The 17,437-nt window shown below is 38.1% G+C and overlaps 2 protein-coding genes across 2 annotated transcripts; both read left to right on the forward strand.

Moving 5' to 3' along the window:
- Window positions 1–617: 617 nt before the first annotated feature.
- On the forward strand, window positions 618–17,293 carry LOC129762763 (uncharacterized). Its single transcript, XM_055761287.1, has 2 exons — window positions 618–1,247; window positions 16,097–17,293. The coding sequence occupies exons 1-2, from the start codon at window positions 691–693 to the stop codon at window positions 17,175–17,177; spliced, it is 1,638 nt and encodes a 545-aa protein (XP_055617262.1). The 5' UTR covers window positions 618–690; the 3' UTR covers window positions 17,178–17,293.
- LOC129762764 (jerky protein homolog-like) lies at window positions 6,767–8,892 on the forward strand. The gene is made up of 2 exons (XM_055761288.1): window positions 6,767–8,097; window positions 8,247–8,892. The coding sequence occupies exons 1-2, from the start codon at window positions 7,361–7,363 to the stop codon at window positions 8,800–8,802; spliced, it is 1,293 nt and encodes a 430-aa protein (XP_055617263.1). The 5' UTR covers window positions 6,767–7,360; the 3' UTR covers window positions 8,803–8,892.
- Window positions 17,294–17,437: the final 144 nt, after the last annotated feature.

Below are 17,437 nucleotides of genomic sequence, written 5' to 3' on the forward strand. Positions count from 1 at the left end.
TTCCAAGTACAACGAAAAAATATTTTTCGTGAGTGGCAATATAGTTGTCACGGCCATACAAAGGGTAAAAGTTTATTGAAAAGTCTACAAAAGGACATCCTTCCCTTTTTTATAGAAATGTCCTACTTTATGCGACCAAATTATAACTGAAACAGGCGGTGATCTAAACGATCACTTTCGCCATTTTAATACAGTCATAAATCGGTTTCATCCTTTTTTGAAGCAATGATCACTATTCAAGCAAATTGTCAGCGTTGTGACACCTTTCATTTGACACCATTAAAAATTCGGCAGGTAGCGCCATATCCGATATCCAAAGCGAGTCGGTTCAGGCCACCTTCCCCTACTAATTTCCAACTCGGTATATGAATGATCCATATAACATATGGTGGTCATGAGTTCGTTCGACTATCATCCTTATCACTTATAACTAGATGATGGAAAACCCCATTTTACTTATTTTCGACAAAGCGTGTATTTTCTAGGCCATAGAATATGTATAATAAATGATAAGCTATGATTTAATTAGGGCCTAAGTTTGCTTCCCATGTTGCATTTGATAACTTATGGGATTTTAAACCTCTCTGATTCATTAACATCATTGACTATGTGAGGCCTTGCCGGTATATGAGTGGCTATAATACTTCAGTTGATTGTGATCAAGCATCTTGAGAAGACCATTCCCCAACAATGTATCCGCTGAAGGACATTTTCACATTCTACAATGCAACCACTAAGGTTTGGAGTGGACGCCCCACGCCGTCAGTTTTCAATCCGAACCAAAGTCTTGGAGAGCTGATTTTTGCAGTCCTCAAACGGAACGGGAAAAAAGTTGTGCAAATAAGCGCCGATAGTGGTGCCCAAGTGACTGGCGCTGAGATGGTGCTCAGGACAATCAGATTGGCGCAAAATTTACAGAAGCGAGGACTCTGCTGTGATGGGGACAACATGTTCGCCATGGCTGTTCGGAACGGAGAACACGCGGCACCGGTCCTGTTTTCATGTTTTGCACTCGGTATTCCAGTGCTTGCATTGGACCCAACGTTTCTACGGGATGACTTGAGTTATATGCTTGAAATTGTGCGGCCGAAGGTGGTGTTCTGTGACAGTGAGACACTAGCTGAAATGTTAGTTGCTTGCGAGATGGTATCACTAACGCCCAAAATAATCGTTCTGGGTGATAAGGTCGAGGGATTCGAACATGTCGACGATTTATTGCTACCCACGGGCAATGAAGAAGTGTTTATGTGAGTAATTTATTTTTTCAATATGTTCTGTTCTGCTCTACATCTGAGAAGTGTGCTCGAGAAAATCCGGATTGTTTTTTGTTTTTTGAAATTCTGTTTGATATTTATTAATGAAAACCTAGACAATATCCTGCATTTCATTCTTCAACCAACATTTTGTAGATCTTATAGTTATTAAATTAAGATTTTTCGAAAAAAAAGTTGAAAAAACACTATACTTCAAAAAATTTCTAACACAAAATCTATCACACCTACATCATTTTAGTCAATGAATAAAATGAAGGTAATTATTTATGTTAATAAACATCAAACAAATTTTTGAAAAAAAAATTATTGAAAAAGAACTATTTTGAAAATTAAAATTAATTTCTCTCGAGAACATGTTTTTTTTAAATTCTGGAAAAATAGATATGAATAGCCCTTACAATTTTCAACAAGTCATTGATACATTGGAGGATGGGCACTCTTACAGGAAAAAAGTTTTTCGAACAACAACTTCTCACGTTTTTCTCTGAAAAATTATTATTAATGTTTGATTCGTAACATTTCCATGTATAAATTATCGTGATTTACATGCTCTACAAACTTGTTTTCTTTTTAGAAACATGTCAAGAACATTTCAAACGCGATAATTTACACACAAAAATGTTACGAGTAAAACATTATTTTTTTCAGGAGTCTTCATACAAAAACTCCTTATGTTTCAGAACCTTCGAATGATAGAAAGTTTACGTCTTCGACGAAAGCTCATATTTCAATAAAATCTAAAACTTTGTCGAATACACTATATCTTGACTTTAAACAAAATTAGGATTAGTTGTATTTTTTTCAAAAATAACATGAAAAAATTGTGGGTAGAAAAACTTTTTGTAAAAGTGCCCATTTTCCGTTGTATGGACGACTTGTTGGAAATTGTCAGGACCATTATCTAATGAAAAATAACATTTTAATCATTGTGATAGACGCGTAGAAATATTTCCTATCAATTGATGCAATCATCTTTTCGATGTATTGAGAAAGGTCGAGTTTTAAGCATTCGAAATCATTTATTTTTTCCTGCATGTTCTGTGTTTAGGTTTTCATTTCATCCCCATATACTCCGGTTAGACGTAGTCCTATGTCAAAAACAATCGATTTATTATGAAATTTTGGGATAAAATTAATGATAACACCTTCAAAACCACTATCTTTTTAGTTTTTAATTTCCAAAGTGCTATTTAAATCCACTAATTTAGATGTTTCATGACTTCTACATGTACTAAACATTCTTATTTTTCAAACGGGAGCAACAGAATCATCTTACATATCGTGCTTTTTAAAGTAGAGCCAGTTTAAGAAAAACAGAGTCCTACACAAAAAAAAATTCTATTACTCTTTCATTGTTGAAATTCGACCATATGTGTAGAAGGATTTTTTTCATCAAATCATCATCAATCCTGAGAGATTCTGGATAAATTTATTTTTTTCATGTGAGAAAGGTGTTTTTAACTTCAAGGAAATGAATCAAAAATAAAAATTTTCTATTATATTCAAAAAACAAAAAAAAAAAAACTATGCATAAAAAACAAGAAATTTTTTTTGACTCGACAGGATTCGATTATATACAGTGAAACGAAATCGGATCTGTTCCCACCGTGCTGTGTTTCCCTAACACGGACTTCACAATCAATGTGCCTGGGGGAATCCACTTTGCAAATACGAGGTCTGTTCAAAAAGTATCGCGACTTTCGAATCTACGCGGGTTACGTATATTCGATTCTAGATTTTTTTGTGGCATTATGTTGGTACTTACTAAGTGGTGCGGACTCAATCCACTTCATTCCCAAGCAAATTCATGCATGTTTTCAAGCGATTTCTTGCAATAAATTTTCAGACCACCAGAGATGCCAGATTTACAAATATGTTTGTAAATTTACAGACATATCTGTAAAACATTCATCACATCAAAAATATTTGACTCACCATATGACATTTTTCCATAGTTTTAATACAGAAAAGTTATTATATTTAGTATATATCAATACACATGACGTTAGACCAGCGATACTCAACCTGCGGCCCGGCAGTCCTTCTGGGTGGCCCATCTGGTGTGTATGAAGTTTGGAACTCATACACATAAGTACTTTTGCCTTGACATCATTGCAGACGAAAGAGAGGATACGGTTATTCACAATTAATGAAAAATTGCATTCTCTGCAGGTAAGGAAAAATCTTGAACGAAATTGTCTCTGATAATTATTTTCTGTTCTAGATAAGATTGTTTTGCTGAAATGCAAGGAGATTTATTGAAAAATAGTTAAGTTAAGGTCAGGACTATGTCTTCTAAGTATTTAAACAACATCGAATAAAAATTTTCATTCTATTTTCAACAACTTACATTTGCTTTCGGGTCTGCTTATGACGAAATATGGGTTACTGTTCGATATTTTTACGACAGACATGGTTCATGGCCGTGTGGTGATCTAAAACTTGTATAGCCTTGCATGGCGGATGGAACACTGCATTTTTTTATAAATTGCATCAACGACAAGACCGCAAGCCTTGGTGGATGTCCAATGTATCAACGGAGAAATACTGTTTTTTATAAAAATAACCAACGCGTATGTATGTGTATGTATGTGTATGTATGTATGTGTAGATCGTTGAAACATTTAAACATTTAAACACACTTACAGCACATAAGTTATTAAGTGGTCCGAAAAATCATTTTTTCCACGTTTTCCCAAAAATGACAAATGAAAATAATAACTTTTGAATCACTGAATCGATTTAGATGATCGACATATAAAATTGACCTAGCCTTTTATTAAAAAATATTTAACTTGCGAAAAAAATAATTATATTTTAGTAATTATTGATTGTAGTCGTTTTTTATTTTTTTATGACTTTGGACTAGAGGGCGCTATATTTTTTTATATTTTTTCTTGGAAGCTGAGGATTTTTTACACAACATATCTCGATATCAGGGTTGCTATTTTTTCGTTTTTTAGATATGATTTAAAAAAATCATTTTTCCCCATTTGCCCAAAAATAACTTTCTGCAAAAAATCATAACATTTGAACTACTGAACCGATTTAGATGAATTGAAGCCAATAAGCAAAATTCACACTTGCGGGAAGATTGGATTCTAGTAGCATAGGTCTAGTTTAGTCACATATGAATATTGATCGAAGACTTAAAACATGTTAAATTTACAAAATTCTAACTTAAAAACGATAATTATAGCATCTCTGATATCGATATATGTTAGGTGAATAATGCTCAGCTTTCCATAAAAAATATAAAAAAATATAGCGCTCCTATCTTTAACCGAGAAAACTATGAAAAACTATCTCAATCAATAATTACAAAAACAAAATTCAATTTTTTCGTAAAAGTAATATTTTTTCAAAGAAAAATAACTCGTAAGCTTCAATTTGATATGTCGATGATATTAATCGGTCCAATAGCTCGAAAGTTATGACTTTTTGTAGTGGGAAAAATGGGGAAAAATTGTTTTTCGAACCATCGATTAGTTTTGAAAAATCATATTTCAAAAACGAAAAAAAATGCATTTCTGATATCGAGATATTTTATGTAAAACATTCTCAGCTTTCAATCCATATTAAAAATAGGATCCATATTATATGCAAGTTAAATATTTCTCAATTAAAGCTCATTGGCTTAAATTTGATATGTCGATCATCTAAATCGGTTGAGTGGTTCGAAAGTTATAAATTTTTGAAAAAAGGCATTTTGGGAAAAAGTGGAAAAAAATTATTTTTGGGATCACCCTAAAATGGAAATGGGCACCCTAATGGCTGTATATATATATACAGAATACAATCTTACGTGCATCGTGATGTACAAAGTATTAATGAATATGTGAAAATTAACGTTAAAAGACATTTCTATAGATCTGCACACTTTTACAGACTTTTCCACATTTTTAACAGACATTCACATGTTTTTACAGACTTTTTTTTAAAAATCATCTGGCAGCTCTTCCTTCCACTTTTTATCGAATATTTCCAAATCGTAGGAGTAAACATTAACGTGACTCTGACTTTGTTTGTTTTTATTACGTTCGGAAAAACGTTATGACAAAGAGAGGGGACATTAATAATGCGTTGCTCAGTGAAAGGCTGAGATGCTCTTTCAGAGATGCAATGGTTAATTAAACAATTGACGGAAAAATGTAGTTCGTTCATTTTATAATTTTACTTATTTTTACCCTTGACAACAATACCTCTTTTATAGTGTTGATTATCATAAGAAAAATAACACTCCTGATCGTTGGATCTCTTTTGACATTTCAATTGGATCTTTTTTGACAGTCGTTTTGATTCAGTCCGCACTACCTAGGGTACTTATGATGACAAGTATGGTTATTTTCAATGTTCAGGTAATTTTTGACTTTGACTGCTTTTCTTACACGTGTTTTGGTTCATCTTCGACTTTTGCCTATTGCCTATCTCTAGAGAAATCCCTTTGTAGTGCTGAAGCAAAATCGGCTATGGCTATGGAAATGCTTAATGGAATGAGATAGAGTGGACCACTCTATCTACGAGAGCTGTTCTAAAAGTATCACGATTTTTGTATACCCACGGATTACTTACAGTCTATCGCAAAATTGAGTGTTCAAATGCTACTTGACGATACTTTCAATTTATTTGGTATAAAATATTTTGAATACATTGATTCTTTTGATGCATATTTATTACTCACACATTTAACTAGCTGTACATGCAATAAAATTCCGAGAAAAGTTTTCTGCTAATTGTTTATTCCTAAAATTTGAAAACAATTTCTATTCTGGGCATCGCAAAATTGAGTGTACACCTTAAATTTCTCCAAACAAATAAGTCTTGTAAGTTTCTTTGCGAATTAGCGTACGTAGGACTACGTCTTTCATTTCGATACCGGGGCGTAAGTTCAAAGTTTCTAAAACAAGAGCGTGACGATTGGAGTGCAAGGTTTTGAACGTTAATAACTCTTTGCCCACTGAAAGGATTGGTATGATAATCACTTCATTCAAAAGATAAAATGTTAGAGTTATATGCTTATTAATTATTGATCCGTGAACTTGTTTCAATAGCTTAAAAATTGCTTTGAAAATAGGCTATCGAAATCACACAAATTTGTATATAAACGAATCTGTATATAAGACTTCAGAATCAAGAAAACTGGAGAAATTGGCATTGCAAATAGATGCAAAGTTCGCAAACTTTTGTACTCACATGCATTTCTACAGACCGGAATGAGTTTCCCCAACACAGATTTCAAAATCTTTAAGCCTGGGGAAATCGGCATTGCAAAAGGTGCGGGTGATTTTGTATTCGAATTTATTTTAATTTTTTTTGTATTTATGTATTTATGTATTTGTATTTTTTTTTCCAAAATATATATTTTTATCAAGGCTCATATGGCGTTAGCCTCACGGGGCCGGGAGTTCAATACTTTGGCAATTTTTCATATTATCTATGTTAGTAATATGTACAGTCGAATTTCACTCGTTGCACTAAGCTCTTAGCCCAATTTGTGAACGACTTTCACTCGTTGGGCTGAACTGTCAAAGTCGAAAATCGATCGAGGGTCACACCGATTGTTTGTTGTTATGGGAAACGCAGAAAAGTTTTCACACCACTGACGTTTATTTCATTCGTGGTTGAGTTTCGTTCTAGGTTGGATTAATTGGTAAGTTCTTAATGAAGTTTGATATTAAAATTAGCGTAGATTTAATATACGTTCATTTCGATCGCCAGGCTCAAAATGGATGGTTTGCAAGGATCCAGTACGAACGTTAACCGGAAACGGAGGAGCAATTTCCTGACGCTGGTGGAGAAGGTTCGCATAATTGAAGATTTTGAAGCAGGATGTGGTACGCATGACTTTCTTGGGAAGAAGTACGGCGTAGGATCTTCTACGGTCACGAGAATAATCCAAAAGAAAGAAGCAATTCGTGAGGCGGTGGACAAGTTCAAGGAATATGGTGTAAATAATCGAAAAACATTGAAAGAGCAGACGTTCCCTTTGCTGGAAGAAGCTCTACATCTGGATTTTACAGCAGCGGCAGTCCAACATTTTGTTGACAGTGGATATTCTTAAAGCAAAGGCGGAGCTGCTGTTTAAGATGTTCCAGGACCGGGGGCTCTATGCGGTGCACGGTTTTTCTGCTTCGGATGGCTGGATGCATCGTTTTAAGCAGCGGTTTGGATTGCGCGTGAAAGCCGTAACAGGAGAAAAGGCATCGGTAAACGTTGAAGCGTACCTAAATTTCAAGAAGGTTCTACAGAAGAAGATTCAGGAAATGCAGCTATCACTATCCCAAGTCTTTAATGCAGATGAATCTGCCTTGTTCATCAAGCTCCTAGCCACACGCTCTGTCGTTACCTGTGATGAGACCGTGGCAAGCGGACGGAAGCAAAACAAGACAAGGTATACGTTTATGCCTTGCTCCAACATAGATGGTTCCCTAAAGCTTCCGTTGTATTTCATTTGCACTGCTGCAAAACCACGAGGAATCAACATCGAAGAACTTCCCGTTTCATATAATCATTCCAAAAAGGCTTGGATGACCAGACTGTTGTTCCGTCAATGGTTCCACGAAGAGTTTGTCCCCGCTGTTCGAAAATTTTCGGCCGAGAGAGGATTGGAGCCAAAGGCATTGCTGGTTCTTGATAATTGCACCAGTCATTATGACGTTGACGAATCTCTACAGAGTGACGATGGACTGATTCAAGTGATCTACTTCCCACCAAATGTAACTGCTGAATGCCAGCCGATGGACCAAGCGGTCATCAATGCAATCAAGCGAAAGTATAAAAGAAAACTGATGCTCGCATTAATTCTGGAAAACGAACACTTAAGGTAAATTTCCAAATATTAAACATTAAATTTTTGTAATTAATTCCAAATATAAACACAAAACTATGCGCACGATAGTTTTTCGTCTGTGCTTTTTCAAAATTTAAATTCAAATTCTAATTGAGGTTTTATTTATGTACTTTCCTCTTTAGTTTCGAAGAACGATTGAAGAAGATTAATCTTCAACAGTGTATATCGTGGTTGGCAACCTCTTGGGAGGAGATATCTGACAAAACTATACGTAATTCGTGGAAGAAATTGATCGATGGTTTGCCGGAGGATGCTGTTAATGTAGACTCGAAAGCGGCCGATGATGACTTCAAAGCGCTTGTGTCCAGGATTGACAGTTTGGCAGGAACAAAAACATCTGAGCAAGATATTGATCTGTGGATCAAAGATCAGGTGTATGATGGTGATCATAATCCAGATTGGGTAACCAGTGAAGTGTTCTCTGATGACGAGATTTTGTCATCAGTTCTCAAGAAAGATCAACCTGAAATGCAAGAAGAATGGTTGGTAGACACAGAAGATGGAAGTAATTCGTTTGATACTTCCATTACTAGTACCGGAGATCCTGATTTTGGCGATGCAATCAAGTCAATTGATTGCCTAGTTCGCTATATGAAGCATGATGTTGCAGAAGTATGCCGTTTGAACGCGCTACGTTCGAAAATCACTGAAGTTGAATGGCTAAAACGAGCATGTTGAAGAACTCTACCATTTTGTTGAAAATGAATTTACGTGGTTTGTTTAATTTTGTTTGAAACGTTTAAAATAAATATTGTTTTTGTTGAATAATATTCGATTTTATTTATTTCACTGATTCATTTAAAATTTATTTTAAACCTAAAAACACCATCCACGAGCCCCTCGAAAAAAATTTTACGTTGTCAGAATTGACGTTTGTCTTAGATTTAGTTGGGCTATAGCCCAACGAACGGGAGCCCAACTAAATCGAAGCCCAACTAAAGATAGCCCAACGAGTGAAATTCAACTGTAACCGATTACTCGCGGTTGGCTCGAGGTTAGTATTACAAGTGTTTTCGTAATTCGGATGTTGCTGTCTCCAATGCTCTGTACGTGTGCCCGACACGGGATACTTCCTATTGGGATACAGCTGACCATTAATCAGCAACGCCCCCCTAGTATGTACCCCATATCTAGCGTGGTGCGTCTTTCTCGACTCGAGGAATCCAGGATAGAATGGTCACTAGCCGGCGCAATCATCAGCTCGTGTAGAGTTGTCATGAGCGGTACAACCTTTGGCTCTTGTTGAATGATCAGTGGACTGCACAACCTTTGGCCCGTGCATCTGTAAAGAGTGTGTGTATGTATTGCCGCGACTAAGTAAAAGTTTATCGATCGGATAGGAGGGATATAAAACGGGGACACAACGAGGAAACATCATTAAACGTTGACATCGGCGTTTCTGAGGAACAGGTATAGGCGAAGCAGAAGATCTGGATCACGGCTACCTAAGATATCCCGGACGGGGATCTCCGATTGTCTGCCTTGTGCTCTCAGTGCTCTAGAGAGCTGAGAGCGAGCAGCATGGAACCGGATACACGACCAGACAACATGCTCGATGTCGTGGTAGCCATCGCCACAATCACAAAGATTGTTTGCTGCGAGCCCAATGCGCTAGAGATGCGCGTTTAGGTTGTAGTGATTGGACATAAGCCGAGATATCACGCGAATGAAATCACGACCTACATTCAATCCCTTGAACCATGCACTCGTCGAGACCTTAGGGATAATCGTGTGTAACCAACGACCGAACTCAACTCATCAGTTGGCACATGCGCTGCCAACTTACGAGCGTGTACTGACGAGGAATGTGGAAAAATTCATTATAAGCAATTTGCCTTTCAAAAAGTGTGCCTTCTAAAGCGCCCACCTTAGCTAGCGAGTCCGCTTTCTCATTCCCCGGAATCGAACAATGAGAGGGAACCCATGCTAAGGTAATCTTGAATAATTTTTCGACCAAAACACTCAATAGTTGTCTTATTCTAGTTAGGAAATAAGATGAGCGTTTATCAACCTTCATTGAGCGGATTGCCTCTATTGAGCTGAGACTGTCTGAAAAAATAAAATAGTGGTCGATGGCCAATGTTTCAATGATCACCAGTGCGTAGTATATCGCTCCCAGTTCAGCGACATACACGGAACAAGGTTCTTTGAGTTTGAAAGAGGCACTGGAGTTTTCATTGAAGATGCCGAAGCCAGTGGACCCGTTTATGAATGAACCGTCAGTAAAGAACATTTTATCAGATCTAACTTTCCCATATTCTGCCGAAAATATCGGCGGAATATAATCGGAGCGTAGATGATCTGGGATTCCATGGATTTTTTGTCGCATGGACAGATAAAAAATGACAGAGGAATTGCAAAAGTATGGGAAGCAAACTTGGTTAGAGATGCCTGGTGAAGGGTGCACGTCGTGGGTAAGGTACTCATGGTATAAAGACATAAAACTTGACTGAGGAATCAGTTGGAGTAGATTTTCGAAGTTATCAATCACCAATGGATTCATGATCTTGCAACGGATGAGAAATCTGTAGGATAATTCTGTGAACCGAAGAGTAAGCGGGGGTACTCCTGCCAAAACTTCGAGACTCATCGTATGTGTCGAATGCAAACACCCCATGGCTATACGCAAGCAACGATATTGTATCCTCTCTAGCTTGAGAATATGAATCCTGGCAGCTGATCGGAAGCAAAAACTGCCATATTCTAACACTGATAATACGTTGTTTTGTATAACTGAATGAGGTCTCCTGGATGGGCACCCCACCATGTTCCGGTTATTGTTTGGAGAATTGTTTGGGTATTTGTATTTTGTATTCGGGTACTTTTGTACCCGCATGCGTTTTTGCACTCCGGAGTGTGTGCGTACTTTAAAAGCGGTATGAACACAACGCTTCAATTCGGTAATTTAGGACTCCATTGGAAGATATCCTTTCATGTCTACAGCTCACTGAACATCTACGTGTATCGTTTGGCAAAATATGTGTTCAACTTACATGTCAAAATCAAGATTGAGCGCCTCTAGCTCATCAAATTAAGCAAATTTGCGGTTCAAGAAGTACGTTCATTTGGGAGATGCAATAACTTCAGCGGGAAATGTAAAATACATTGATCGTTTAGCCATTCTTGCGTCAGAATGCAGGAATTGACCTAAATTGGGATTTGTTGGCAATTGAATTCGGAAAATGTTGCATAGAAAAAAAATATAGGAGGTTGTGTCCAAGATACGACCGCTTTGTTGACGTAGAACTAGGCTGTTATATTATAAAAGTCGCTTGTTTAAACCTTCGGATATTATTCCATAATGCTGTGAAATTTTAGAAACAACTGCTTAGTAGAACAATCTTTGAAATGTTTTTTTCATTGTAGAATCAGTTGACGATAATTGATTCATTCTTGCCTTCGCAGAACAATACACTAGCTGATCGTATGTCGCAATTTATTTCATGTCAATGCATTGAAAATTTACCTCGAACGCTATTCCGGTGGCCTTTTTCGCAATTGACATAGACTCGGTTACAGTCGATTATATCAATATATCTTTGGCACCGCGAGGAAACAACAACAATAACAACATTTGCAAGTATCAAATATCATGCTACATGTTATTTAGTATTGCCTCAGTGGAATTGCACCTCCAGGCATCGTTCGTACAACGTAAACCAAGCGCCAAACAAGCATTCGCCATAGCATGCATACAGAGTCATACATTGGTGGCTTGAAACTACTAGGAATATAAACACTTCTCATCATTTTGCGCTATTCTCAAAAGAAACACTTTTTTTATATTACTGGCCTCGAAAAAAGTTGCATTACTTTCTCATACTCGAGATGAGCGCAGCTGTCACCCTTAGTGGAGGAAGGTTTGCTACTGGCAAGCGAAACCTTATCACATACAAAATTCCAGAACGACATTCACTTTCTTGGTGATTAAACAAGCGAAATAAACTCTTTTTTTAATATCAACAACCTCGAAAACCGTAGCATTATGATCAAGACTAGTGCAAATGCAATTCTAGTTGAAGGCAGTTTTGCGACTGGCACGCGAACCCAAATTACTTATAACATTCCAGTACGACATTCAAGATGCTTGGTATTCCCCAAATGATTTTTTGGCGCACAACCTTAACGCCTGCTTCGCCATAACGTCAGTTTAATACATTCATGCAATGTCAAAAGCACCATCGAAGCCTTTATGATGACGGAAAACAAACAATGTTCACTGCTTGGAAAAAGACTCTGCTGTAACACCCATCGATGCGAATTCGCTGATTAGTTTGTCAAGAGCAACCGCGTTCACCACCAGCGGGGGGAGCTGGTTGCTGCCTGGGTAACGGTGTTTACATTTTCGACCGACGCGCCGAAGTCGCCTCCTTTTTCTGCTGTTCGATGCGAAGGCTCGGTTCAGTGCGAGCACTTTTTACTGCACCAACATCGCGTGCATCATTAGATGACGCTTGCCTCGAAATTTTATTGCCCCCGGCAATGCGTTCGTTTTTTGCAGTACTCGAGCCTGCCTGCCTCTTCTTCTTGTTCATCACACACTACGCGAAGCGTCCAATTTATGACGCGGAAAGAAAAACACACGATACGAATAACGCCAAAAATGAACTGAAAAAACCACACGACGATATCCAAGTTGGATTACCACTGGTGGGGTCCAATCTTAGATCGAAGCGCAGCGAAAGCAAAGTGAACTGGATTACTCAACAGTCCGATGCCGAATGAAATTTGCCTCAGCGAGTATTCCTAGGCAAGTATTCCCCTTCATTCTTTTTCTTTTCCTTTGTTCACGGTGACTTTATATCCTACGATTTCCCCTTCGTTGCGCATCGATAAGTTGCTCGTTATTGACAGCTCTGTTCGGGAAAGCATACAAATGGACTGAACAAATGTGTGGGAAAATAGAAACGCTTAAAGTTTTCATGAATTTTAACCATTTACAAACCAAAGGATTCTAGTGTATAGCATATTAAACAAATCTTAGGGAATTTCCGATTCGTTTAGTATGTAAACCGCCAAAATCCGTTCGCGGCAAAAATAGTTATTAACATTAACTTTATTTCATAAAAACGTGACCTGTTTTCTGATTTGGCACCCTTAATGAAAGACGTAGTTCTACGTCAAAAAACACTGGTTTAATCAATAATTTAATCAATACATTCAAATGATTACTAAGCCTACCTACGTCCTACGTCAATCTTGCGGCTATATCCTAGGTGTAACCCATCCATAGTTTTTCATCAGTGATTGGTGTCAACATTTAAGCATTGCTTGGGCAGTGTTGGCTTTTGTTTCTTTATTGATGTTTGATTTTTTTTTTTATCAAAATGGCAAGTTAGAGGAAAGAAACAGATATTGTTACACGTACAATGATAATAAGTATGAATTGTCGTGGAAAGACATTGCAGGAAATAGCAGCTGTTGTCTGAAGAACTCACTCTACAGTAAAGAAAATCATACATTGCGAAACCACCCTAAAACAAACATTCCTAAATTGACTACCGAAATAGCCGGCATAATTGGAAGACCTGTCTGCGCAGACACTGTCCGGAGAGCAGCATACAGGAACAATCTGAGGAGAGGTCTTGTTGGCCGTGAAAAGTATTACACCTCAAAGGTGAATATGAAAAAAACAGAAAGTGGGTTATATCTGTGGTATAAGCGCAAGGTTGACGTAGGACTATCGTTGATTTAGTGATCATTTGTTTGAAGTTGAATATGAATTCATTCTGAATGAATGAATAAATGAATATTTGGGGGAATTCGAAAACGAGAGCTCGATAACTCGATAACTCGATAACCACCAAACGAAAAGAGTTGCGCACGTGTATGTGTGTGTGGCGGCTGCTCCGATGCATCAAAAGGAACCAATTTTCGATGCTGGTACTCTCTTGGTCGCCTTTTCAGTGGCGTTACTCTTCTCCCGATTGATTCCCTTTTGGCCTAAGGTGCACAAACAGGCTCTTGGTGACACCATTCATCAGCGCTTCCATGATGAACGAAGTCAGCTTCGCCACAACAGCGACAACATGCTCCAATCGCTGTTCAAGTATAACTGAGTGGTTGTCCGAGCGGCGCTCGCTTATATACCGATTGATGGTTTCAATAGCCTGTTTTGAAATCAATTTTAAGGCTATTGAAACAAGTTTTTGGATCAAAAAGTGACAAGTATATAACGCATAGACATTTTATCTTCCAAATGAAGTGTTTATCATACCATTTCGTTCAGTTGTTTAGGATCTATTAACGTTCAAAATCTCGTTCTCCGGCGTAACGTTTTCGTTTTCGAAACTTTGAATTTACACCCCAGTATAGAAATGGAAGACGTAGTCCTACGTCGAAAACCACTACAGTTTGCTAAGGCATATGTAAACAGACCTAAGGAGTTCTGGAACAAGGTCTTTTATACGAATTAGCCCAAAACCAATATCTTTGAATCGAATGGAAGACAGATGGCGTGGAAGAAACCAGGATCAGTGCTTCAGATTCAGCATTTGGTTTTTACAGTAAAACACGGCGGCGGTAGTCAGATGATGCATGGTACATTGACGGCTTCTGGAACTGGAACCATGGTGTTTATCGATTCGGCGATGGACAAGATGGCCTCATTGATCTTCCTGAAACGTAACCTGCAGTCTCCCGGTCAGAAATTCGGTCTAACGCGTGATTACTACTTTTAACAGAATAATGATCCGAAGCAAACTGACTTCGTGGTGCTGGAATTCCTTCTCTATTATGTCCCAATCAACTCAAATCACCTCCGAAGTCACCAAACTCGAACACTATTGAGTATATATGGTGGGAAATCACGAACCATCCATCCATCAAAACTCAGGGAACGAAGCGGAACTCAAAACGACGATTACGGTGATCTGGGAGGTACTTCCGTCTACAGTGACCAGAAATCTCGCCTCGGTCCTTGCATGAAGTGCTGGACGCCAAAGTGGGGCCATACCAAATACTAGGGGATTGATATTTGTTATCATTTAACATTTCTTAACATTTCTGAACTGATTTCAATTTTCGTTTTAAAAAAAACTTGAACTGGACTCTCAATTTTGAAACGTCTTAATTGGATATTTTTTGTTTGTATTTTAAACATGAAGTAGAAATGTGACCATTTTATTTATTTTTTATTTATTAACCCCGAAAAACTCAACAATAACAAACCAGCACGAGTTGTATACTCAATTTTGCGATTGACTGTATATCGATTTCAGTTGTTGGCGTTTTCTGGCTTCCGGCACGCTTTGCGTCGTTTACTTCTTTTCGACCCTCCGAGCACATTTTATCGAACTCCGAAAAACGTTGTTTCGCTCCAAGGTTCACCAGACGTCACAATCAACATTCGGAATGTGTTCGCGCACTTAGTTTTGTTTTTCACACCAAATTTGACACAGATTCTTTGATCAATTTTTGCAATAGGCAAAAATAGAAGATGAACCAAAACACGTGTAAGAAAAGTGTACGTGTACTTTTGTACTCGCATGTCTTTGTGCAGACAGGAATATGTTTCACTAAAACGTACTTTTAAACTGAGAAGCTTGGGAAAATCGTCATTTCAGATACTAGAGGTGAATCTTTTTCGAGAACTACGCAAACATGAGAGATATAATAATTTCAGAGGGAAATATAAAATACAATAGTCGTTTGACAAATCCTCCGTTCACATATTTTGCTAGTCCTAGGCATCATATTAAACGTAAAAGGACGGTCATCAAATTTACTTGTAACGAAGAACATAATCTATAACAATGCATGAATTGATCTTACATGGCAATTGTTCAAATAATATCAATACAATACAAATGCTTATTAACACAATATTTTGTCCCACGTCAACCTTGCGGTTATATCATAGATATAACCTCCTCATTTTTTTATTTTTAGTATTAATTCATAACAGTTTGTTATTGTGATTCAGATTCAGATTTTCTATTAGAAATAATACTCATATTTTGTTCCATTCCAGTCCTGTCCACCTCGAAGATCCACCCAAGAAACTGGCGATACTTATCTGCACCTCCGGAACGACGGGTCGCTCCAAGGCAGTCTGCTTGTCGCACACGATTTGTATCGTTCAGGTGGCCAATTTCGCCGAGCTTCACTCCAGCGACAAACTGTTCGCCTTCAGTTCTCTGTACTGGCTTTCTGGACTGACGATGGTGCTGGGTGGGACAATTTGGGGTACGACGCGTGTTATCACTCGACAAATGCCCAGCCCGGAGCTAGCAATGGAGATCATTGAACGCTTCCAGGTGTCTGTCGCTTTTTTTCCTCCTGTGCACGCCTTTGCTATCGTAAAAAACCCGTTGGCATTGGAGACCGTGTTTTCCAGCATCCGAATGATTCACTGTGGAGGCGCTTTGGTGCCAGCACAGCTGAAGGAATCATTTGAGAAGTTGATGCCGGGTAGATATATGGAGGTGGTGTATGGATTGTCGGAGATTGCAACCCTGGTGAGCTTCTCCAATGGTAAGCATTACCGACCGGGCTCTGTAGGATTCCTAAAGGAAGGAATAGAGATCAAGATTGTAGACGACGAGGGGAACCCGCTTGAAAATGGTCAACAAGGAGAGATCTGTACAAAAGCGAAATACATGTTCCTGGGGTATTATAAAAATGAGGCAGCCACCAAAGCAACATTGGACGAAGAGGGATGGCTCCACACCGGGGACATAGGTTGGTGTGATGATGATGGAATGCTGTATGTGGTCGACAGGAAGAAGGATGTCCTCACGTATGATAATTATCAGATATCACCAAGCGAGATAGAGAGTGTCGTGCTGAAAGTGCCCGGAGTGGCGACGGCTTGTGTGGTTGGAATTCCGGAGCAAGGAGACGATTTAGTAACAGCTGTGGTTATCCGGTCCAGTGGAGAACACGAATTGCCCACGGCGGAGTCTATCATTAGAACTGTCGAAGAAAAAATGCCCTACTATAAACATATACGAGGTGGAGTTTACTTCGTCGAAAACCTTCCCATGACTCCGTCTGGAAAGATATCAAGACGTGAGGCTAAGAAAATGGTGCTGAAAATTATGTGTAAATAAGTATTTGTACGTTGGAAATGTTTAACTCTCATAATCATTGTAACAATCCGCCAAAGAAAATTCGGATAAAATAAACACCACGAACTGATTTGTCTTTTTTGTTTGTTTTTATCTGATTTTGCGTGATACAAGCAGCTGCTTTCGGTTTGAATTACTCGTCACAATTTACTCCTCAGTAACATTGTGGCGTTTGATTGCAGAACTTTTAGGTAAGCAACTCGGTTGAAGTAAGGCGTGTTGTTCGATTAATAATAAACTTA

Source organism: Toxorhynchites rutilus, chromosome 1 (assembly GCF_029784135.1).
Source record: "Toxorhynchites rutilus septentrionalis strain SRP chromosome 1, ASM2978413v1, whole genome shotgun sequence".
NCBI classification, from domain to species: Eukaryota; Metazoa; Arthropoda; class Insecta; order Diptera; family Culicidae; genus Toxorhynchites; species Toxorhynchites rutilus.